Source organism: Annulohypoxylon truncatum (genome assembly GCF_022578515.1).
Source record: "Annulohypoxylon truncatum strain CBS 140777 unplaced genomic scaffold F4807scaffold_47, whole genome shotgun sequence".
NCBI lineage: Eukaryota > Fungi > Ascomycota > Sordariomycetes > Xylariales > Hypoxylaceae > Annulohypoxylon > Annulohypoxylon truncatum.
This window is the reverse complement of record NW_025953833.1, coordinates 122630-143865: the sequence shown is the minus strand read 5'-3', so window position 1 is coordinate 143865 and position 21236 is coordinate 122630. Positions and strand designations below refer to the sequence as shown.

The 21236-nt window shown below is 47.4% G+C and overlaps 6 protein-coding genes across 6 annotated transcripts; 2 read left to right on the top strand and 4 right to left on the bottom strand.

Moving 5' to 3' along the window:
* Nucleotides 1-559: 559 nt before the first annotated feature.
* F4807DRAFT_295199 (multicopper oxidase) lies at nucleotides 560-3306 on the top strand. The gene is made up of 6 exons (XM_047994867.1): nucleotides 560-1220; nucleotides 1276-1779; nucleotides 1856-2076; nucleotides 2134-2540; nucleotides 2604-2778; nucleotides 2856-3306. Exons 1-6 carry the CDS (start codon nucleotides 867-869, stop codon nucleotides 3091-3093), a joined length of 1899 nt encoding a protein of 632 aa, XP_047849595.1. The 5' UTR covers nucleotides 560-866; the 3' UTR covers nucleotides 3094-3306.
* Nucleotides 3307-3834: 528 nt separating this feature from the next.
* F4807DRAFT_444478 (ATP synthase beta chain mitochondrial precursor) lies at nucleotides 3835-6557 on the bottom strand. Its single transcript, XM_047999660.1, has 7 exons — nucleotides 6366-6557; nucleotides 6126-6273; nucleotides 6024-6045; nucleotides 5857-5942; nucleotides 5758-5800; nucleotides 5147-5701; nucleotides 3835-5085 (listed from the first exon to the last, which is right to left on the bottom strand). The coding sequence occupies exons 1-7, from the start codon at nucleotides 6374-6376 to the stop codon at nucleotides 4394-4396; spliced, it is 1557 nt and encodes a 518-aa protein (XP_047849594.1). The 5' UTR covers nucleotides 6377-6557; the 3' UTR covers nucleotides 3835-4393.
* A 628-nt stretch (nucleotides 6558-7185) lies between these two features.
* F4807DRAFT_295088 (TPT-domain-containing protein) lies at nucleotides 7186-9148 on the bottom strand. The gene is made up of 2 exons (XM_047994864.1): nucleotides 8569-9148; nucleotides 7186-8506 (listed from the first exon to the last, which is right to left on the bottom strand). Exons 1-2 carry the CDS (start codon nucleotides 9001-9003, stop codon nucleotides 7196-7198), a joined length of 1746 nt encoding a protein of 581 aa, XP_047849593.1. The 5' UTR covers nucleotides 9004-9148; the 3' UTR covers nucleotides 7186-7195.
* Nucleotides 9149-9609: 461 nt separating this feature from the next.
* Nucleotides 9610-11923, top strand: F4807DRAFT_295024 (DUF382-domain-containing protein). Its single transcript, XM_047994863.1, has 2 exons — nucleotides 9610-10012; nucleotides 10066-11923. Exons 1-2 carry the CDS (start codon nucleotides 9938-9940, stop codon nucleotides 11794-11796), a joined length of 1806 nt encoding a protein of 601 aa, XP_047849592.1. The 5' UTR covers nucleotides 9610-9937; the 3' UTR covers nucleotides 11797-11923.
* On the bottom strand, nucleotides 11924-14364 carry F4807DRAFT_471321 (sugar transporter; the record flags this gene model as incomplete). The annotated part of the gene is made up of 8 exons (XM_048002915.1): nucleotides 11924-12286; nucleotides 12379-12704; nucleotides 12777-13098; nucleotides 13162-13346; nucleotides 13400-13704; nucleotides 13767-13894; nucleotides 13951-14104; nucleotides 14155-14364. 8 exons carry the CDS (start codon nucleotides 14362-14364, stop codon nucleotides 12108-12110), a joined length of 1809 nt encoding a protein of 602 aa, XP_047849591.1. The 3' UTR covers nucleotides 11924-12107.
* Nucleotides 14365-16524: 2160 nt separating this feature from the next.
* Nucleotides 16525-19837, bottom strand: F4807DRAFT_444464 (uncharacterized protein). The gene is made up of 3 exons (XM_047999659.1): nucleotides 17697-19837; nucleotides 17078-17632; nucleotides 16525-17026 (listed from the first exon to the last, which is right to left on the bottom strand). The coding sequence occupies exons 1-3, from the start codon at nucleotides 19140-19142 to the stop codon at nucleotides 16925-16927; spliced, it is 2103 nt and encodes a 700-aa protein (XP_047849590.1). The 5' UTR covers nucleotides 19143-19837; the 3' UTR covers nucleotides 16525-16924.
* Between the last annotated feature and the right edge of the window lie 1399 nt (nucleotides 19838-21236).

Here is a 21236-nt window from a genome sequence, read left to right as displayed (position 1 = left end):
TTCTCGAGTTACCCAATAAAGACAGGAATTTTCGCAGAGCGGTACGAGATATACGGGGGCCATGTTATTTTTGTTTCCTCTTTTCTGCCACAAACAGATACAGGATGCCGGGATGTCATTGGCGAGGGATCATTAGGTAACCCACCGACCTCCCTCCTTCTAGCACGAGTATAACAATGACCGTTTACCCAGGGGTCAATGATACTTTTCTCGGCTGGCCTAGACCTCAAGGACCTCAAGAAAAGCATTGATAAAATGTCTCTTACGTAGTAGCGTGTACACTAAACAGTGTATAGCGTTGTACGATGGCGCCGCTCGAAAGATTCGGCCGAGTTACGCCATTTTTTGCGGTAGGAGTCCGTCTTTAGGCGGCCTGAGCTTCACTTTGTCTCTCCACCCTGCTACTTTTCCGCAAAGCGCATCAGGTTAATAATAAAAAAGGTGTGAGTCTCGACATGGGGTCGATGCCACGGTACATCCCAGCTGTTGCATTGGACTGATTGATAAGATTACTGGAATCTATTAATTCGCCCCCTGGCATTTATAGTCGGTAAGAATTAGGGCCTACATGAATGTGACAGGTCCTTTGCGTTAGGTATGATCCCATCGCCTACCTAGTAGGTAAGCACTTCAAGCTTGAATTCGACCTAGGCAGTGTACAACTCCGACTCTTGTCGATTCATCAGTCCTTGCGCCATCTAGGCCGGTCTCAACAGTGCAGCTGATTTTTACTCGATACGATTGTCGGGTCAGCTCAAAATATTTACCTTCTCGTAGGTATTCTTCAAAATTTCAACGATTTGTTGCTCCTCGCTTGCTACTCGCCTGTCTACAACGCATCACCCTCGAGGCGGGGTGGCTTCACAATGTCCTCTCTATTCAGACGTCTCGTCTTGCCCGTAGCTTGGACTGCTACTATTTTGGGCTTCTCGAGCGCTAAGACAGTCACATACGACTTCACCATAGAATGGGTCACTTCAAATCCCGATGGCGCATTTGACAGACCAACTATTGGTATCAACGGCCAATGGCCAATTCCTCCTATTGTTGCAGATATTGGCGACAACGTCGTGGTCACTGCAACGAATAGTCTCGGAAACCAGTCGACTTCTCTGCATTTTCATGGCTTATTCATGAACGGCACAACGCAGATGGACGGTCCATCTCAGGTCTCGCAATGCGCCATTGCTCCGGGCTCAAGTTTCACTTACAACTTTACCGTATGAATCCGCGTTTTAATAGGCCAATTACTCAGTATGCTAATAATTTGACCAGATAAACCAGCCCGGAACATATTGGTATCATTCCCATACCAATGGGCAATATCCCGACGGACTCAGAGGACCCTTAATTATCCACGATCCAAACTCTCCTTTTCTTAACACTTCTTATAAACAAGAAAATGAAAGGATTTTGACCGTGTCAGACTGGTATCATGACCAAATGGCGGATCTTCTCCCTGGGTTTATTGACAAGAGCAATCCCACGGGAGCTGAACCGGTCCCAAATGCTGCTCTGTGGAATGACACGCAAAATTTACAAGTTGCTGTCGAGCCCAACACGACTTACCTTTTCCGCGTGGTCAACATAGGGGCTTTTGCTGGCCAGTATATCTGGTTCGAAGGCCACAACATGACCATCATTGAAGTCGACGGCGTTTACCACCAGCCCGCAGTGGCTGATATGATCTACCTCTCTGCTGCTCAGCGTTGTAGTTTCTTGATTACGACTAAGGCCGAGACCTCAGCCAACTACGCATTCGTGGCAAGCATGGATACGGTACGTCTACCTACAATTCGATGTATTGCAATTCGTTGAGTATTTGGCACTAATTCGTCTATGTGCTCAATACTAGACTTTATTCGACACCCTACCAGATGATCTGAACTACAACGTCACGGGATGGCTTGTGTATGATGGCGCCCAGTCTTTGCCAGATCCGGCTACTGTTGACGAGTTAAACAATTTCGACGATATTACTCTAGTTCCATATGACAACTTAACTCGCTTTGGCGAACCTGATCAGACTGTCGAGCTTGATGTGATCATGGACAACCTAGGCGACGGCGCGAACTAGTAAGTTTTCTTTGGACATTAGGTCTAGACTGTTTATTTATTCGTGTTCCTTCACAGTGCCTTCTTCAACAATATCACGTACAAGTCGCCAAAAGTACCTACTCTCTACACAGCCCTGTCTGCCGGAGACCTGGCTACCGACCCCACCGTGTATGGTTCCTACACGCATTCCTTTGTCCTCGAGAAAGGTCAAATCGTTCAGATCACCGTGAACAATCTGGATACGGGACGTCATCCGTTCCATCTCCACGGACATCACTTCCAGGCATTATATCGTTCCGATGAAGACGCCGGAACCTATGAGGACTCCGGGATTACAGAAGCTGATTACCCTGATGTTCCTATGCGCCGCGACACATTTGTGTTATTCCCTACCGGTTTCATTGTATTGCGTTTCCGGGCCGATAACCCTGGTGTCTGGCTTTTCCACTGCCATATCGAATGGCACGTCTCATCCGGCCTTAGTACGTATACGTTTATACCCCTTGGGTCCCTGAATAGCATTTTTCTAACTTCAAATACTACAGTCGCAACCTTCGTCGAAGCACCCCTCGACCTGCAGAAAAACCTCACAATCCCGCAAAACCACCTGGATGCCTGCGCCGCCCAAAGCATCCCCACTACCGGCAACGCGGCCGGAAACACGGTTAACTATCTTGACCTAACCGGACAGCCGAAATCTCCGGACCCGTTACCCGAAGGGTAAGATCCTATACACTCTATGCCCACCCCCACCCCCTCTATATCTCATCTTACCTATATGCTGACACAACATCTAGATTTACGACTCGCGGCAAGGTCGCTCTAGCATTTAGCGCTCTCTGCGGAATTCTAGGCGTGATAACCGTTGCCTGGTACGGTCTGGCGCCGGACGCCGCGGCGCCCCGGTGGGCTGAGCAGCAGGGCGCGGAGACGCAGACTGTGGACTCGGGAGTTCGGTCGTCGGAGGGGACGGCGGCTGAGCCCGAAATCATCACCGTTACTGCTGTGTCAGGGGGTGGGCATGCGAAGGCGTAACGGAAAGGATGCGGTGCAGGGTTGGATAGAAGGGATGATACCATGGTCGATTCTCCGGCGCGTTATAATGGGGTTGGGTATGATGATATGGGCGATGCTTATACCATATCACGGAAGCGTGACCTTACTTAATAGAGCGCAACGAATAGCGAAATATACTATGATAAATGAGATTAATTTATGACGCTATTTTGAATAGAACATCCCCTTACACCTCCCTAGAGACCTTATGTTACTAAGTCACGTACAGCGCTGACTAGTGCTTCGATTATACGGCTATATGAGTGGCTGCTTGCACCCGTACATTAATCTAAATGTAGACCTTCGATTCAAACCACTGAGTACCAGTACTTGAACCTCACACATTTTCCCCTTAATATTGCTCTGTAGGTACTTAATTTCTGGTAGACAGTGGACAAGGGCGGCTTCCTCACATTTCCAGTTTCTTGTACTTATAACTCTATAGTAGACGGTATATGGTTGTCACTCTCTTCCATTTTGTAATATTTGGTCGGCCAGAGAAATATTGACAATATGAAGATAATATAGACACATAATTTTGACTGCTGCGTACTCTATCATCTGTACAAATGTTCAGGAGCAAGCATTAGGATTATATTTGAAATATGACATAGGTAACTTTACTAAACTCACCGTCAATGTATGAATTTGATACTCGATAATGTTCTACCATGAAGATGATATTTGACTTGACATTCTACCTTTGTAAGAATATCTTGGTTTTACTACTATATTACACATGTCTCTTGCCGCACATCTTTGGAACATTGCCGTTCATCCTGACTAGACCAGGCCATTCCTTGACGATAACTTAATGAATACGGGGGCTACAGAGGAAGCGACTCGTACGTTACTAGTCAGGCAGTTTCCTTACGACAGGCTAAGGGTTACAATAGTGCACTTATAGCTCAACACCTATCCCGGAATATCCCTTGTCCATGTACTGCTTCATTTTGAGCCTCTTCGAGAGGTTTATAGTTAATCTGTTAATCTGTTAAATAAGCCGCCATTAACCTCGTAACTAACGTGGATTCATGTGGTCTGTGGATTACGAATACACCGTAGACTTGTCCCAGGGCTTGTATCAAATCACGTAAATACATCGAGGATCATCCAACGTTTAGGAAATTAGGGTGGAATTTTGAGGTATACAGCTCACGCAGGAACTTGATTGAAGCTAAGGGAAATCATCAGACCGCACTGCTCCTTTTCTAGATATACACAGGTCACCACCTATCTTTTCGGCAGCGTCTATTTCATAGCAGTCCATATTATCCCCCTATGACTTCTCCAGTTCCGCCAAGATCTTCTCACCCTTCTCCTTAGCCGACGCAAAGTCGCCAACCATGTAGAAGGCACCTTCGGGGAGGTCATCACCCTCACCAGCCAAGATGGCCTTGAAGGAGGCAATGGTGTCCTTAAGATCGACTAGCTTACCCTCGATACCAGTGAAAACCTGGGCGACAGTGAAAGGCTGGCTCAAGAAACGCTGGATCTTTCGGGCGCGCTCGACGGTAAGCTTGTCAGCTTCCGACAGTTCGTCCATACCCAAAATGGCAATGATATCTTGGAGGGACTTGTACTCCTGGAGGATTTGTTGGACACGGGTGGCGGTGTCGTAGTGGTCCTGACCGACGACACGAGGGTCAAGCATACGGGACTTGGAGTCGAGAGGGTCGACAGCGGGGTAGATACCCAATTCAGAGATACCACGGGACAACACAGTGGTGGCGTCCAAGTGGGCGAAGGTGGTGGCGGGAGCAGGATCAGTCAAATCGTCAGCAGGGACGTAGACGGCCTGGACGGAGGTAATGGAACCCTTGGTGGTGGTAGTAATTCGTTCTTGCATACCACCCATATCAATGGCGAGAGTGGGTTGGTATCCGACGGCAGAGGGAATACGACCTAGCAGGGCAGACACCTCGGAACCGGCTTGGGTGAAACGGAAAATGTTGTCGATGAAGAGAAGCACTGCAGAGTGTTAATCACCATATACTAGTTGAGCACAAGGGTTATGTATCATCATCCTTACCATCCTGGCCTTCCTGGTCTCGGAAGTACTCGGCGATTGTTAATCCAGTAAGAGCGACACGGGCACGAGCTCCGGGGGGCTCGTTCATCTGACCGAACACTAGGGCGACCTTGGATTCGCCGTCGAGTTGAATGACGGAAGTCTCCTGCATTTCGTGGTACAGATCGTTACCCTCACGGGTTCGTTCGCCGACACCGGTGAAGACAGAGTAACCACCGTGAGCCTTGGCGATGTTGTTGATAAGCTCCTGAATGAACACAGTCTTACCGACACCGGCACCACCGAAGAGACCAATCTTTCCACCACGAGCATAGGGAGCCAAAAGGTCGACGACCTTGATACCGGTGACCAGAATTTCGGCAGAGGTAGATTGCTCAATGAACTCGGGAGGGTCGGCGTGGATAGGGAGGAATTTGTCGGTCTTAATGGGGCCACGCTCGTCGATGGGGTCACCAGTGACGTTTATGATACGACCAAGAGTGGCAGGGCCGACGGGAATTGTGATGGGGGCGCCAGTGTCGCTAGCCTTGGCGCCTCGAGTAAGACCCTCGGTACCTATGAAAATGTGAGTTGATATCCACGCGCGAAATTTTTTTAATGCAGTAACCTACCATCCATAGCAATGCAACGGACGACATTTTGACCTAGATGTTGCTACATCATGTTAGAAATAATTTTGATTTATGCAACGGCGGGGAATTTAAGCTTACAGCGACCTCGAGGACAAGCTTTTGGCCGTTGTTCGTTGTCTCCAAAGCGTTTAGAATGGGAGGGAGCTTTGCAGTGTCGAACTTGACTATTCGGCAAGATTAAGTTAATAAAATGAGCTTGAGATGCGACTGGGAGCTCTTTAACAGTAATTGAGGCTTTTACTGACCATCGACGACGGCACCGATGACCTGTTGACGTATCCATTAGCTCCGTTCCCGTTTCCCGTTATCCGGCAAAGCTTTGATAGCCGCGGCTTGCGCCAACTCACCTGGTAAATCTTGCCATCACCGACGCTGGATGTGCTCGCTAATCGGCTGCTTAGAGGAAATCTGAATGCAGAGGTAGCAGGCTTTAACGCGCGCCTCGTAGGGGCGGCGAAGGCCGGCCGGGCAGCTCTCGCGAAAGAGGAGAGGCCGCTAAGTTGGGGTAAAAAATCCTTGATCAGCTCAATTGACCTCAATTGACGACGGGAAAGCTCCAAAAAGTTGATTAAAACATAATGACTTACCTCTTGAACATCTTGAAAGATGACCTAAGAGCGAGAAAGAATGGGTGGAGTGGAGGAGGTGATGAGTCTGGGGTGGAGGAAATAATTTGAAGCAAAGGTCGAGGTGAAAATGGCGCTGGCGGTCATTTCGTCCCGGATGAACTTGCACCAGTGAGCGAAGCTCCACTACTGCTCTACTAAATTCACGTGAGATGTCACCTGACCTTACGAAACTACCCGAAAATTACCCCACCATGCCAAACAGCCAGCATGATTTGTACCACATCCGCACAATTGGAAGGCCAAATATTGTTATAGGTTTACCCGACAAAATAATTGGCAAATCAGATAAGTGAATTCATGTGCTTTACATTGTACCTACCTACCTAGGTACATATATTCAGTTAGATGCGATTATACACACATCCAAAGCACTTCTTCATACAACATAATATTATCAAGTGCGCGTGTCTAAGGTCTATTTCCATATGTCCGGTCCGATCCAGAATGAAACTGGAAAATGAAGTGATGGGTATCCTATGCCTTGCAAGCATATCTAAACCCGACCTCTATGCAGAATTTGCATCCTATTGATTTGCAGGATACTTGTACAAATGACCAAATAGGTCAACCACACTATAACTCCAATCCACTTTATGCCTTGCTGGCCCTAGCCCATAAACACCAAGATATCCACCTATACAAGATGACGGTAGCAGCAACGGCCTTAAATGGCTTGGGCACACTGTTTCATCCTGCCTTGCAAAGGAAAAGAAAAGTCACCCTCTATGAGCATCATCCAATGTATCGTAACCCTCTAGGGCCATGTTGACTCTCTCGGGAGTCTACAATTATCGAGCACTAATTCTATCTTGGTACCTCCAAGTCTCCTCTTGCTTAGTACCGGGCGGCAACCAAGCTGCATTGCTGCTTCCCCTTTGCCGGCCCTTACCGGCATCATCGCTCTTCTTTAAGTCTTCTGGCCCGGAACTGGCTTGAGAGGTGTACCCATTAGTATATGGATGAGGTGTCGATCCATTAGAAACTGGTACCGGACTTGCGAAGACCTGTTGAGTTTGAGTAGAAGAGCCAATTGCTGCTTGGCTGGTGTTCAGTGGTAGTAGTGGTTGATTTCCTCCTGCACTTTGGCTCAGGAGACGTGCACGGCGATCGGCCTTGTTGCTATCATTTGTCCGGTCGTACAAGTAAAGACCGAAAAATGTCAGCGCAATACCCACGGCCTGAATCGGAGTTGTAGGGTTGCGGAACCACAAAATCGCGACCATGATGACCCACACGCGCTTGATAAGTGACGCAACCGAGTAGGTGACAGGCGATACTAAAGAGAGCAGAATGAAGGCTAGGATGTTCTGCCCAAAGTGAAAAGTACCGTTGAATAGGAACTCAATCGCCAAACGCCCGTGATCAAAACTGTTTGGGTGCGACGAGAGATCCACTGAACCATCATGATACACGTCTCTGATGAGGCCAACGCCTTCGCTCCAAAACCAGATAGGGGACGTCAGGAGGAAGGCAAGTCCGGATGAATAGCACAACAGATTTAACTTGTCGAGCTTGCGGGATTTTGCTGATTGACCATCCGCCTCTGCCTTAGCAGCCTCATTAAATAGCCTCTTAGAGAAGATGTTCTGGGTGACGAAGATAATAGTTGCCAGGAGCGCATATATAAGTCCTAGCAATTCTCCCTTGAACGTGTGTTTCGAAGAACAGGCGAGCATAACTCCAAGAGTGAGTGGTATCAAGGAGAAATAAGTCGCTCTCGGATAACGTATATCAAAGATGAATCGATAGGCGAAGACGGTGAATAGTGGTGAAAGTCCCTTGACGGTGTGGACCATAGAGACAGGTATCTTGGAGGTCGCCGTCGAACTAAGGAGATGACCACCTATCTGGAACGCAGCAAGGGGGAGTGTAGTCATAATGACATCCCTTGAAGGCTGTCGTATAGGATTCTTTAATGCAGGGATCGAATTTCGCAAAGACGGAAATACAGTCGCTAACCACGAAGAGGTTATACAATAGAAGGCGACTAGAAAGAATTGGATCATAGTCAAGGTGGCAGGTTTATCGAAGGCGTTTAGGATAGACTTGGAAGACGTATTCGTCAAGGCAGAGGACATATACCACATTATACACAGAATCTAGATTACGGATGTCACGTCAGCACATGAGGGGCAAGTAGTCGTATGTTCAATTGACGTACAATGAGCTTTGGGGAGATAGGTGCCCGCAGCGCATCTGCTAATTCATGGGCGTTCTGGCTGACGCTGCCATTTCTTGCCCTGATAGTATTGAAGGCTTCACTAATGCTCTTCTGTCGTCCATGACCTCGAGAAAGACCAGCCGACGGTCCCAACGGAGAACCCCATCGCACACCTCTTGTTGCAGAAAGGTCCCTTCTTGGTTGCCAGCGATCTCCATTTATATGAGCTCCTCCACTCAACCCGATGCCATATGCATTTAGTCCAGGACTGATGGACCTTGCACCATTCGCGCGCATTGCGGGAGAATCGACATGATCTGGGAACTTCTCGAGGCCGGACCCAGAATCGCTTTCGTGATCATCCGGATGCTTGGCGTTGGATCGTGGAACGGAGGAGTCTCGGGCATAGGAACCCGAGCTCGTTGAATGAGGCATGTTGTCTGACTATTGAGTTTGCGGTGCGGGCTGGTGGAAATGTAACGAGCGACAAAGAGCAACGCGCAATTACTCAGAGGAAAGTGGGAATTCACAAGACCATTGCCTCGGACAGCACACGTAAGTTGTGAAGTTGGAAGCGATGCGGATCGTGTAAACGATGGAATTCCCAAGTTCGTTGGCCGGCAGTTACGATATGGTTCGGTTTTGGTTTGGTTGTACAGTATCAGATTCATCCATAAAAAGACCAAGACCAAGTCCAACGTAAGTAAATGTAAGTAATAAGGAGGGTCAATGACTTCTGCCGCGTGGCAACCCCTGTTGAAATGACTGGTTGGCTGACGCGATTGAGGAAAAATTATGGGTGAATCTCGTAACAAAAAAAGTTGCCAAGGTTCCAGCTTCGCCGCCAGCCGCATATGCCCAGATATCCTGTCCCGTTATGATACATATATGTAATAGTACCTAGTACATACGCTATCAAGTTAAGCAAGACGCTAGTGGCCAACTAACACGTTACCGTGGGATACGTGCATATCGTTGTACTTTGGTGGGCCCGACCTTAAGCACTTGCTAAATTTGGCCGGTTAAATATTCAGCCACACTGATAAGAACATAAGAACATTCGCACGCTCCAATTTTACTGAAGTGGCTTTGCGTGGCTGATAAGCTCTAAGCTAAAGCATCTTAGCTTTTTTGAAGTCGCGTGTGGAAATTATTCAACTCAGCCTTGTCAACGGACAATTATCCTACACATTGTTCATCCACAGACTCCATCATCGTATCGAGTCTATTCAACTACTTATACGAAGTGGCGAAACACGTTATATCTTAGATTTATTGTCCTTCATCTACGTAGGGAAGGCAAGGCCACTGCGCCTAAGTCCGTCGCGCATTCTAGCGAAAGAGGCATCCGCCAACGGAAACAGACAAGATGGCGGCTCCTAAGATGACGAAGAATCAGAAGCGCAGGGCGAAGAAGAAGGCAGACAAACAGGCAAAACCGGAGGCAAGTCACTTCACGCATGTTTCAAGACCGTATTAAATATTAACATTACATAGGACACTCCTAAAGCCGATGACAGTCCCCAGGTTGAACCGAGTGAGGATCAATCGAAACCGGCGACTGATGTGTCTGAGAAGACTGACACCGCAGAACTCGACGTTAAGAAGACACCTACTGCGTCAGATAAGATACCTGCCGATGGACCCGCCGATGGACCCGCCGATGACGATGAAGACTACGGTTTCGACCGTGAAGATCCCGCCTATTCCATGTATAAGGATATTTTTACCAAATTTGGCGTGTCGAGAGAGGAAGACGACATCGCAAAAGAGGCCAACGCTGGCAACCAGGGCGAGGTTTATTTTGATGACGATAATGATATACCTGACGAGGAAGAGGAGAGAGGCGCGCAGCCTAAGCTATCCAAGAAGAAGCGGAAGATGCTCAACAAGCTTTCTATTGCAGAGCTGAAGGCGTTGGTGAGGAAGCCGGAGGTTGTGGAATGGCATGATACATCATCGTCAGATCCTCGATTGTTAGTGCAGATCAAGGCGCAACGAAACGTGGTTCCAGTCCCTTCCCATTGGTCGCTGAAGCGCGAGTATCTTTCGTCCAAGCGAGGTATCGAAAAACCTGCGTTTAAGTTACCCAAGTTTATTGCAGATACGGGCATCGCGGAAATGAGAGATGCTGTGCTAGAGAAGCAAGCAGAGCAGACTTTGAAGCAGAAGCAGCGCGAAAGAGTGCAACCGAAAATAGGCAAATTGGATATTGACTATCAGAAGCTTTACGATGCTTTCTTCAGATTTCAGAGCAAACCTCAGCTGACGCGCTTTGGAGAGGTTTATTACGAAGGCAAGGAGTATGAGACAGATTTACGACATCTCCGGCCAGGAGAGATCAGCGACCCCCTCAAGGAAGCACTAAGCATTCCTCCCGGTGCTCCTCCGCCTTGGCTCATCAACCAGCAAAGATTCGGCCCTCCACCTTCTTATCCGTCCCTCCGCATTCCCGGACTCAACGCCCCTATCCCACCCGGAGCTCAATGGGGTTTCAACCCGGGATGTTATGGCAAGCCGCCCGTAGACGAATACAACAGGCCGTTGTACGGAGGTGATATTTTCGGTATCATGCAACCGTCTCAAACAGCGCCCCCGCCCGGTGAGCCTATTGAACGCACGTTATGGGGTGAACTTCAAGAGCCTGAAGAGGAGTCTGAGGAAGAGGAGGAAGAGGAATCTGAAGAGGAGGAGGATGAAGAGGATGTTGGCGCTGGGTTGCAGACTCCGTCTGGCATGGAAACTCCTGGTGGCTTGGCTAGCAATGTGCCTACGGAGTACGGTACTGCTACCGAATCGGTAGCCGGAGAATTGGACCTACGAAAATCTCGCCGTGGCTACGAGACAGAAGACAGCACTCATCCTCGCGCAGCTTACACAGTCCTCCAAGAGAAGCAGGCCAGAGCCGAAGGTTTCTTTGGCAGCGATCGCGTGTATGATCTCAAGAATGCGGGTGGAGACATGCGCGTTCTTGGCCAGGATGACGAGGGCAGTCGAAAACGCAAGAAGCCTGGCGACGTAGACGTGTCTTTCGACCCGGATGCGTTGGTAGACGGCATTAGCAAGGATGAAATGCGACGAAGATTCGAAGAAGGCCGGCGTGAGGAAGGCGTCGGTGCTAACTGGAGGAGAGAAGAGGGGCTTGACGAGATGATTGCGAACGAAAGCCGCAAGAGGTTGAAGCGGGACGAGGAGAAGAGGGAGGAAAAGAAGAAGTACAGGTTCTAAGTTGACAAGCTCCTTTTCGAGGGCCAGCATCAACTTGGCGTGTACTCAATAGTGTGTAGTAATAAGGATGATCGGTGATTCGTAGCACCAGATATTGGGGCGTCAATTCAATCGACAATAATAACTCCCATTGTCGGGAACTGGACTAAGTGACGCTACGTCTATCTTCTGTAACGGCTAGACAAAAGCTCATCAATCCAATAGGTTTCGTTTCTAGCCTTTCGACCCCTTGCAATGTTCACCATCGTTGTCAAATGGGACTGAAGAGACAGGAGCAATCAAAGCTACCTATCTATCCTAACTACCTTGACCTATTCTCGTATTTCTGTCCTACTCTCTACGGTGCTAATAATATGGCCGACCTGTTCCTTTTGTGCGCTCTCGGTGCCATGAACCAAATTATCGATTTTGGTGCTCACAAATTTACGAGCGGGCACTTTGTTCTCGAACAGAATATCAAGCTCAGCATAAGTCCGGCCCTTAGTCTCGGCTATTAGGGTTCCATAAATGTCAGCAAACAAACGCTCGTGCAAATTCGACCAAGTCTAGATCAAGTCGTGGGTAAGGAAAGGAGTTACTAACGCAATCGGAAGAAAATCCACGCCGTGAAGATGGCATTGGTCCCAGCCCAAAAGAATGCGGCCTTGGGCCCCCAATTCCATTCAGCGGGGTTTAGCTGCCGGTACGATACGATATTGACGAAGGCAATGTTGATGGCGTTGTACGCATTCCGTGCGAGAATAATGGATTTAGCTCGTAATCGCGTTGACGGGATCTCGGATACGATGGTGTAGACTACAGGACCGATGGAGAAGTTGGCCGTGGCGCTCAGTAGGATGACCATCGTCCCGGCTGTCCACGCTTCGGCCGTGCTTGGCGGGTCATGGATGCCCATGAAACCCGTAATGCTGATGTGAGATTTAGCATGGGATTTAGATGATTTTGTAATATGGATGCTTCATCGACATGGGGTAACTCACAGCAACAAGACAAACATCATGATCATACCCCAAAGGACTAACGTCCTCCTGCCGGCCTTGTTTAAAATAAACCAAGTCGCAACAGTTCCGACGAAGTTAAGACCGTTCTGGCCCCAGCTAAGTTTGAACGAATCCGCGTCTGAAATGCCAGCCTGTTGGAAGAAATACGACGAGAGACCGCCAACCGCAGTTCCTGACATGGTCTGAGCAAGCCAGATAAAACAGACGATCTCGGTACGCCGAAGATCGATTCCTTTGAAGCAGTCCCAGTACGTGGTCCCCTCGGAGACTTGTTTCTCCATCTCATCTGTGTATACGATTACTACAGAATAAGTTAACTCAATCAGCTATCATTTCCATGCTGTTGAGGGGTTGTTCAGCTTACAAGCCATTGCCGCATCAGCATCCCGTTGGGAAAACCCAGAGCTGCGAGCTAGCCTTTTCAACGACACTTCCGCTTGTTCTTTGCGATTATGCCGAACACACCACCATGGCGATTCTGGTGCAAGATATGTGCCAATACCGATGGGTATCGGCCAGATCCATTGCAAAGAAAATGGGATTTTGTACCTAGAATCAACTTTTAGGGCATAAATCATTGACCCAAGAGGCGTCAGACTTACCCCCATTCATCCTGCCTGCCTTCAAGCCCAACGAGCACGCCGGATGATATGAACTGGCCGATAATCCAGCAGAGGTTGACATAGGTTGTAAGATAGTGTCTCAGGGGCACGGGGCAGACTTCGGCCGCATAAGCTACTGTCATCGTCTGGAAAACGCCCCACGCCATCCCTTGAAATAGCTCGCCGACGAGAAAGATGGCAAGACTGTTCGCGAAGAAGGGGAAGAATATGAACGCAGTTACAGCGACTAACGCAGACAGAAGCGTATACCGGTAACCCCAACGTTCACACAACACACCGGCGATCTAAGTATTTCTCTGAGTCGGTATGGTCATATTTGTATAACGGAGCGAGTAAAGGTATATACCTGGAGGCCAATGATTTCGCCGACATTTGTCGCGCCTGCAATGCCATTCTGCCAACTCGCAGGTATCTGATAATCTCCATTGGGGGCTTGAGTGCCAAACTTATCCCGGAAAGGGGGGAATGAAATATCTATTGGCGTATTAGCGTGATGGAATTCGAGCAAGTCTTAGCAATGTGCGACCTACAAGACCCAACGATTGCAGTCCCGAAGCCTTCCATTATAATGCATGAGGAGAGGATCATGGACCAGGCAATTGCTTTTGGGTATACCTTGAAAGCGTGAGACAGTTTCATGTCTCGTTCCCTCTCGTTCGCTTCGTTTGCCTCGCTCACGAGGGTCTGCCATGAACTTAATACTCATTCTCAACTGCCTGCTACAGGATTCTCACCATAAAATCGTCGACATTTTCCGCGATGCGAGTAGCGACGGCTGGATCAATTTGCATGTACTGCTCGCTCTCTCCCAGCCCCTCATTCCCGAGACCCATCTCTGAATCATGCTTCTCGCTACTGATCACGCCCTGTCGCGTTTCTTGTTGAGCTTTCTCTTCCCCTTCTACTCGGGGCGATTGCCCGCCATCTTCCCCGGTTTTCGCCATATTAGTTACAGCTACCCGAAGAGACGGTAGTAAGAGACTGAAGAAATTCCCAAGTAGCTTTGTCTCTTACCCCAGGGTTAGGAAGTTATCCATTAAATCCTCTTTGTTCACGCCTTGGTGGCTTAAAACATGGCGAAACCCCGAGGCCGAGTTGCCGTCGAACAAGACAATTACCTGGCAACTCGTAATAATAGACGAATATACCCCGCAACGTTACAACCCTTCATCCCTTCGTAGATACAACGCCACAACCCCGTGGTCTAGACAACGCGGGTATTACAGACCAACCTGCAGGCAAGTCGTTATCAACGACAACCCATGCAGCTCTGGTGATTGGGCAACGGCGCAGCATTCCAACGCTCTCGGATGCGGGGTACCGGCCATATCTGACTGTGCTCGGATCCCACGACATCGGTAGAGTTTGTTTTGGGGGGGCAGAAAAGTGTCCTTCAAGACATTTTGGGGAAGTAAATTTGGAGTCCGATCACTGCCTAATAAAGAAGGTTCATGAACTAGAATTTGGCTTAACCCCTGAATTACCTCCTATTCACTTAACATATCTACTATGGCCTAGGCCAGGTGATAATTCAGCTATGAGCGCATGTACTAATCGTTGCAAACGGATTATCTCAACTTCAACTTCACTCCGGGACTATCAATAAATCGACCTTGAACGCAATTCGCAGGTATCTATAGATGTGTGGCCATTAGTAGGTCGAGGCACATTATACCAACTTTAAACTTATCTTAAAAATAGGCATATATCAAAGGGAACGTGGGAATCAACATGCCTTCAACTCTTTTATTATAACCTACTATCAATAACGTCTAAATAGGCGCAGTGCGCAACAAATAGCTGCTGGCAATTGTGTCAACAGTCCATAATATCCAAGAGTCGAAATATTCCGGTACTACATTGTTCGTAGCTCACGAGGTATTTGAATCGATATGGTGGGCTTGTTCTTCCTAGGGAGATAGGTGGTTGATGAAATTTACAAACTCCTTGAGCCCCCGTTATTGTTAACCCCGTACGATCCTCTTCCCCACAACCCCTATTCCCATAATCGAAAATTTCCATAACTACAAGAGATCAAAACAAGAAGTATCTAACCATTGTAAGTGTGAGGATCTCGAGACATGGCCTAAAACAGATCTCCAAAATGCACACGCAAGCTGACCAGCGATAAATGTTCAAATTGATAATATTTGTATATCGCTCTCCCTAGCTTCTCCATGGAGTAAACAAGGCGACTGCGAATATGGTCACGGTGATTTAATATCCTACTACTTGTTATAGTGTAATGGCGCGAGTAGCATGGTGTTTGCTTGTATGTGCTTAGGCAGGATTGCATGATGCATTAGAAAGTGGCGGGCGAGTTGTATGCCCTAATACTTGTGTCTCTGTGGTTGCAGCAGTTTGCTGCCGGATTATATTTACAGCCAAGGAGATGAAGATCTAATCAAACAATAAAGTCTAAAGTAAGGCCCTCAAGGGTCCGAGCCTGAGCCAAAAACGTGCTTGAAGACATATTTATAGCAAGTTAATTCTTTTTTGGTAGGTAGCCCTTCCACTTTTGACAATACACCCTATCGCCTCCTCCTTTCGTTGTACTATACTTTGACTCTGTAGCTAGCATATTCCTGAATAAATGTGGCAAAAGGAATATGGAACGAGCCTGGCCTGAATATGTGTTTTAATGAAAATATGCACCGGCTTCTCTTGTCGGCTATGTTCTTAACTCAGTGTTGACTAAAAATTTTGCCTTGTTTTATACATGACCTGCCTAAGTCAAAGTGCAGTCAGTCCAACCCGTTAATACGTAGGTAGGTGACATTTTCAAGTGATGTATAGACAACTAGGTAGGTTTCGGCTGTAAATAGACTGGAAAATAGTTGAAAAGGGCTTGCTGGTAATAGTGACAACGAACTCCTTTTAAGAATAAGCGGCCTTGAACTTTCCTATCCACGTAACTAAAGACAATAAATAATATAATATTGAATTGCATATGTATTAGCAGAATCTCGAACGAAGAAGCTTTATCAAAAAAATCAAGGGGTAGTAAGTTGGGCAAGGGTTGCCAGGAAAATAATGTGTTGCCTACTTTGGATCAACAAGTTCATGCCCAAGTTACCTGATTTTACGGATATTGATCATGTAGACTGCAAGGTGAATTGATGTTCTAATTAATCTTTTTTTGATAGAGTTTGTTATTCATTTAGCTGTAGATTACCCACGTGCTACGGGTATGATAGCATGTTCACTCAACCCTTCTGTGAAAGGGTTCGGAACGGAGCTTGTGGATAGGTAGGTTGCAAAGAGTTTTTAGATGCCCTAGCGCATGCCTTTCGATTTTTTGCTGCGATCAGACCTCTGAATGGATTATTGGATCTGAGTCTTGCACCCCTCTCTTAGATGCCAGTCCAGACTCTTAAGATGTATCAACCGCCTCCAACCACCCTCAGGGTGGTTAATCAGCTACCTGGGTAGTTTCCAGCATCAGGTCAAAGGCGGGATGGGAATATTGTAGTGCTTGTACTTTGTACTTTAGATAACCCCCCGCTAACCGTCGCAACAACTATTACAGGACCAATTGTGGTTTCCTACCGGTACTTTCGCGGCTTTTCGGATGCAATCCACATGGTATAAGGGCTTCTCACAATCCTAGGAGTCGTTAGTAATATATTTCCTCATATACAACCTCGAAGCACTCACCACATTCGAGCAGATCAGTGTGGACGGCCCCCGGATAGGTTGGCCACAGACGGCGCATCCCGACGCTGACTTGCGGTACTCAGTTCTTGGAGACGGCGGTTTTGTAGTCTCAGGCTGCTCGGGGCGCTTCTGGTCCCTTGCTTGCCGCATGATCGCTAGAGCCTTGACGATCGTAGATTCAGTCAGGGTATTCCTTGCCTTCAAGTAGGCCATATGTTTCGAGAATTCCGTCATGCGACTTTGGGACGCAGCTAACCATGATGCCTTGGTCTGGATGAACTTGAGATATACACCTTGTAAATGGGGGTCCGAAGTGACACATTCCTTATTGACATAAGCATCCCATTCTGAGATAAACTCCTTCTCTTCTGGGTGAACGTCGCTGTAATCGCGAATGATATCCCGATGCTTTTGTACCAACCAAGTATCGTCGATATCGGGAGGATCAACCAATGTCCCTGGCTCAAGTATTGCCTTACTCAGGCGATCGTACATAGGCTGTTTGTTATTCGGAACTAACTGCCTGGGATCCTTCGGAATATTCGAGAGTAATGGCTGTATACGAAGTTAGCATATGTTTTTATAAATTTAAGACGCTTGGGGTTTGATGTGAGCTTACATTTGACTGTGCCAGAGTCTTCTGGGCCTTATGAGGGGATACCTTCCAGTCTTCGAATTCGCTCTCCGGGTCTTCAGAACTAGCGACTTTTAAGAAAGACGAGCTGGACCGACGCCTGTTCTCTTGTCCGTGTTGGAAAACCCAGATTCGGGAAGAGCCCGGATCAAAGTCATACTTGAACTCAGGATGAACCTTTACATGTTCTATGAGCTGGTTCATAGATGAATGAACTCCAAAGCATCTTATGCATTGGTAACCTTTCAATACAACCTCTCCATTTCGAGGAAGCACCCAGGTAGTCTGCCCAGCTTCTTGATTTCTAGTATCTGCCAACTTACGTTGCTTCCGCTCCTTTCGCTCCTTGCCTCGTGCCTTATCACTAAGTAGCTTCAGATTATAATTCTGCTTCTCTCTCGTTCTCAATGAACGACTGGGAGTTGCAGCCTCTTCATGATCTTCGTCGTCCTCCACAAAGACATCCTCATCCTTTGAAGGACCGTTAATAGCATTATCTGACCTCCCATTGACATGTCCATTTGTCAATGGCTCCAAAGCTCCGCTGGGGAATGATGCTGGTACTTCTGGTGGGGAAACCTCGACTTCGGTGATGCTGCCTGCACTATGACATGTGGACCATCTAAGATCCATGTCCATTGATAGATCAAGCGTAGTCTCAGATCCAACCCGTTTCCTAATCTTGACAGGAGCAGACGCCCGATGCTTCTCAAACTTGTAGACGACCGAAGAAGTGAGAACCCAGTGCTGCGGGAGACTTGAGTCAGCATCGTTTACTTCATCCTTGGGCAGCAGATCGATAGGCGGCCAACTAGGATCTCCTGCGGACTCCAACTCGGCTTGAACCAAGTAATGGTCAGCCAGGTCAAAACCATTATCGTCATCCCGTTCGACGTATAACTTTTCCGCCGGAACTTGGAATGGTGAATTGAGATATATTCTAGCCCTCCGACACGCGCCATCGGCGTCTCGGAATACCTTGAGACTGCATATCTGACTATCGCAATAGAGCACGCGAATTTCCTTGATAGGAACCCTCCATCGAAAGATGCTGAGCTTGCAACGGACGCGAATAGCTGCGATGTCCTTTTTGACGGGAGATCCTGTGCCGTTGAGCAAATTGCTGGATCTGTGATTAGAGCTGTCTTTGTGTGTGATCTGAAGCACATCAACGCGGAGCGCCTTCTCGTAGTCGTTGTCTCTGTCAGACAACATATGGCCCAGGATACCGTTCGGCGTAGACTCGGATGAGTCTTCAGTTATGCGGCGCCGTTTGGTGGCACGGAGGGCGTGATCATTGTTGACGACAGTGTCACCGTTGGTGGAAGATAGCTTGATTCCCATGCTGTATGGAGATAAGTGGTCGACGGCAGTCTTCCAAGCTCTGTGAATAAAAGGTAATTCGCGTTTGTAAGGAGTCATGGTAGCCATCTCTGAAGGAGAACATCGGCGCAGCTGGCCACGAAGTTGTGGCTGACTGCTTTCCAGTAATCCGAGATACTATGTAGAAAATAGATACCCAGATAAATTATGGAGGTACCTTAGGTAAGTTATGTGGGCATGGGTTGACGCGGGACAGTTGCCAGTCGCCACATGTGCAGTTGCCAATTACCCTGTGAATGTGTCCGGGCAACTTCCCGCTTTAAGTCGGGACGCAGAGAAGGCAGGTACGGACCGTCTCCGAGCAAAAAGGAAACTGAATCAGCACCACCCTCTCCGACACGACCAACTAGGAATTACAAAGGCCACGCAGGCATTATTGGAGTCCTTAGTCTCGAGAATAAATTAATGAGAGTTAGGATGTGAACGAGAATTGGACGTGGCAGTTGGAGAAGGAACGACGATGTTGTCCAAGTAAGGAAGTGAGGATGAGTGAATACCGTAAACCGGGCCGTGGGATGAATGAAATATGCAACAAGCAACAAGTCAAGCGTGGGTGCGTCTGTGTCTGTGTGTGTGGCTATGGACCTGATTGTTTACATGCAACCTCGAAAAGGTGACGAATTCGGCGACACCAGTAGCCAGTATGCCAGCGCATTAACGTCGTGATACAATGGAGAGTATAGGGAAAATCCGACTATAAAGGATAAGTTGAAGAGGGCATGTGATGCGGTTGACATGTCCGCGATGCGTGAAAAGTGGAAGAACCCGTGGACGCGTTCCAACTAACCAAGGTAGGCTGTTAGAGCAGCACCAAAAGCACGAAGCACCAGGCCTGCAGGGGCAGGGGCAGTAGGGGTAAGGAAATCTCAGTGCTGCAAGCCTGTGGCTACCGTCGCATCTTCTTAGTGGCGGACCCGCGCAATTAAGGAATCACAAGCCACAAATATTGCTGCCGTTACTCCCTGATCCACATTTTTCTCCTTGTGTAAGTTTGTAAGTTCCAAGATTATCTCCAAGGTATCGCATGGATGACATGGACTTTCTTGAAACTGCGACGAAGGTATTACGCAAGTTCATTCATTAATGAAACCTAAAGAGGCGGGACACATTTACACGCGTTTACATTGAATATCTCTTATATCTGATCTTTATATATAAACTTTTGATGAAATAATAATCTTTGATATGTACATAGTCATATCTAAGGGAAGAGGTATAGGTATTAAACCAGGAATTTCAAACCTTCGTGGGATCTACACCATGGATACTGCAAACATGTTGATCTTGTCTGATCACGAGGAGCTTTAAAATACGTAGTTGCTCTGTTCTATATTATTGCCAATATTCACACTTGGCTTAGCAAACTTCTCAGAGATTTGATTTATCTAAATATTACAAATTAATATAATGCCAGTTAATAAACTCTTTGGGGCTGATTATTTCTAGTATTCCATATATTTCCTAAGGTTCTTGGATGGTCTCTTGCCATAGCAAGATATCATATTTTTCAGTTGGATAAGGTCATTGCATTGTAGGTAGGTAGGACAAGAAGCAAAGGAATATATTAGCCATGTTTCTAATAATTCGTACCATTGCACTTTTGCGACTGTGAAAAAGTAGTAAATTGGTTTGACAACTTGGCCCTATAAGTATACCTTTGGTTTAATGTGAATACCACTATATGTGTTACTGTAGCTCTTATAAGGAGAATATACCAGGATCAGTTATGCGTCTTGATATGGATTTTTCTCATTAGAAGTCGTGGAGGCCTGTACCTGCATAGGTAGGTAGTAGAAAGCCTGTCAGCTAAATGTCGATGCTCGCGGTAGCGCTTGGGCTCAAGGGCACTGGGATTTTACACATTAGTTTAAATCTATTGCTCGAGGCTAATGCATTCCGGGTGTTTTGAAGATACCTGTTTACAAATGCGTGTAAATACTTTAATGAAATTCCCAGTGATCGTTCTTGCAACCTCCTGGGCGGTACCTACTAGGTACGTAGTATATTGAGCTCTATACAATAAATTTGCACGAGATTTGGTAATCACACACTTCCAAAAATCGAGGAAACTACTAGTTCTAAGTGAAGATACTGCATTACCTACAGGAGTAGTCCAAGGTTCTCACATACAAAGCTGGAGGA

What these genes read in the sequence shown, in the direction of transcription:
- F4807DRAFT_444464 (XM_047999659.1), bottom strand. Translation starts at nt 19,142, where the DNA reads ATGGCTACCATGACTCCTTACAAACGCGAATTACCTTTTATTCACAGA. An exon ending in AGACTCTGGCACAGTCAAAT is followed by an intron (nt 17,633 to 17,696) that starts GTAAGCTCACAT and finishes CTTCGTATACAG; the next exon opens with CCATTACTCTCGAATATTCC. An exon ending in CACTGATCTGCTCGAATGTG is followed by an intron (nt 17,027 to 17,077) that starts GTGAGTGCTTCG and finishes AACGACTCCTAG; the next exon opens with GATTGTGAGAAGCCCTTATA.
- F4807DRAFT_444478 (XM_047999660.1), bottom strand. An exon ending in CATCGGTGCCGTCGTCGATG is followed by an intron (nt 5,943 to 6,023) that starts GTCAGTAAAAGC and finishes CTTGCCGAATAG; the next exon opens with TCAAGTTCGACACTGCAAAG. An exon ending in AGCTTGTCCTCGAGGTCGCT is followed by an intron (nt 5,801 to 5,856) that starts GTAAGCTTAAAT and finishes AACATGATGTAG; the next exon opens with CAACATCTAGGTCAAAATGT.
- F4807DRAFT_295199 (XM_047994867.1), top strand. Translation starts at nt 867, where the DNA reads ATGTCCTCTCTATTCAGACGTCTCGTCTTGCCCGTAGCTTGGACTGCT. An exon ending in GTTTCACTTACAACTTTACC is followed by an intron (nt 1,221 to 1,275) that starts GTATGAATCCGC and finishes TAATTTGACCAG; the next exon opens with ATAAACCAGCCCGGAACATA. An exon ending in TCGTGGCAAGCATGGATACG is followed by an intron (nt 1,780 to 1,855) that starts GTACGTCTACCT and finishes GCTCAATACTAG; the next exon opens with ACTTTATTCGACACCCTACC.
- F4807DRAFT_295024 (XM_047994863.1), top strand. Translation starts at nt 9,938, where the DNA reads ATGGCGGCTCCTAAGATGACGAAGAATCAGAAGCGCAGGGCGAAGAAG. An exon ending in ACAAACAGGCAAAACCGGAG is followed by an intron (nt 10,013 to 10,065) that starts GCAAGTCACTTC and finishes AACATTACATAG; the next exon opens with GACACTCCTAAAGCCGATGA.
- F4807DRAFT_295088 (XM_047994864.1), bottom strand. Translation starts at nt 9,003, where the DNA reads ATGCCTCATTCAACGAGCTCGGGTTCCTATGCCCGAGACTCCTCCGTT. An exon ending in CTATCTCCCCAAAGCTCATT is followed by an intron (nt 8,507 to 8,568) that starts GTACGTCAATTG and finishes TCCGTAATCTAG; the next exon opens with ATTCTGTGTATAATGTGGTA.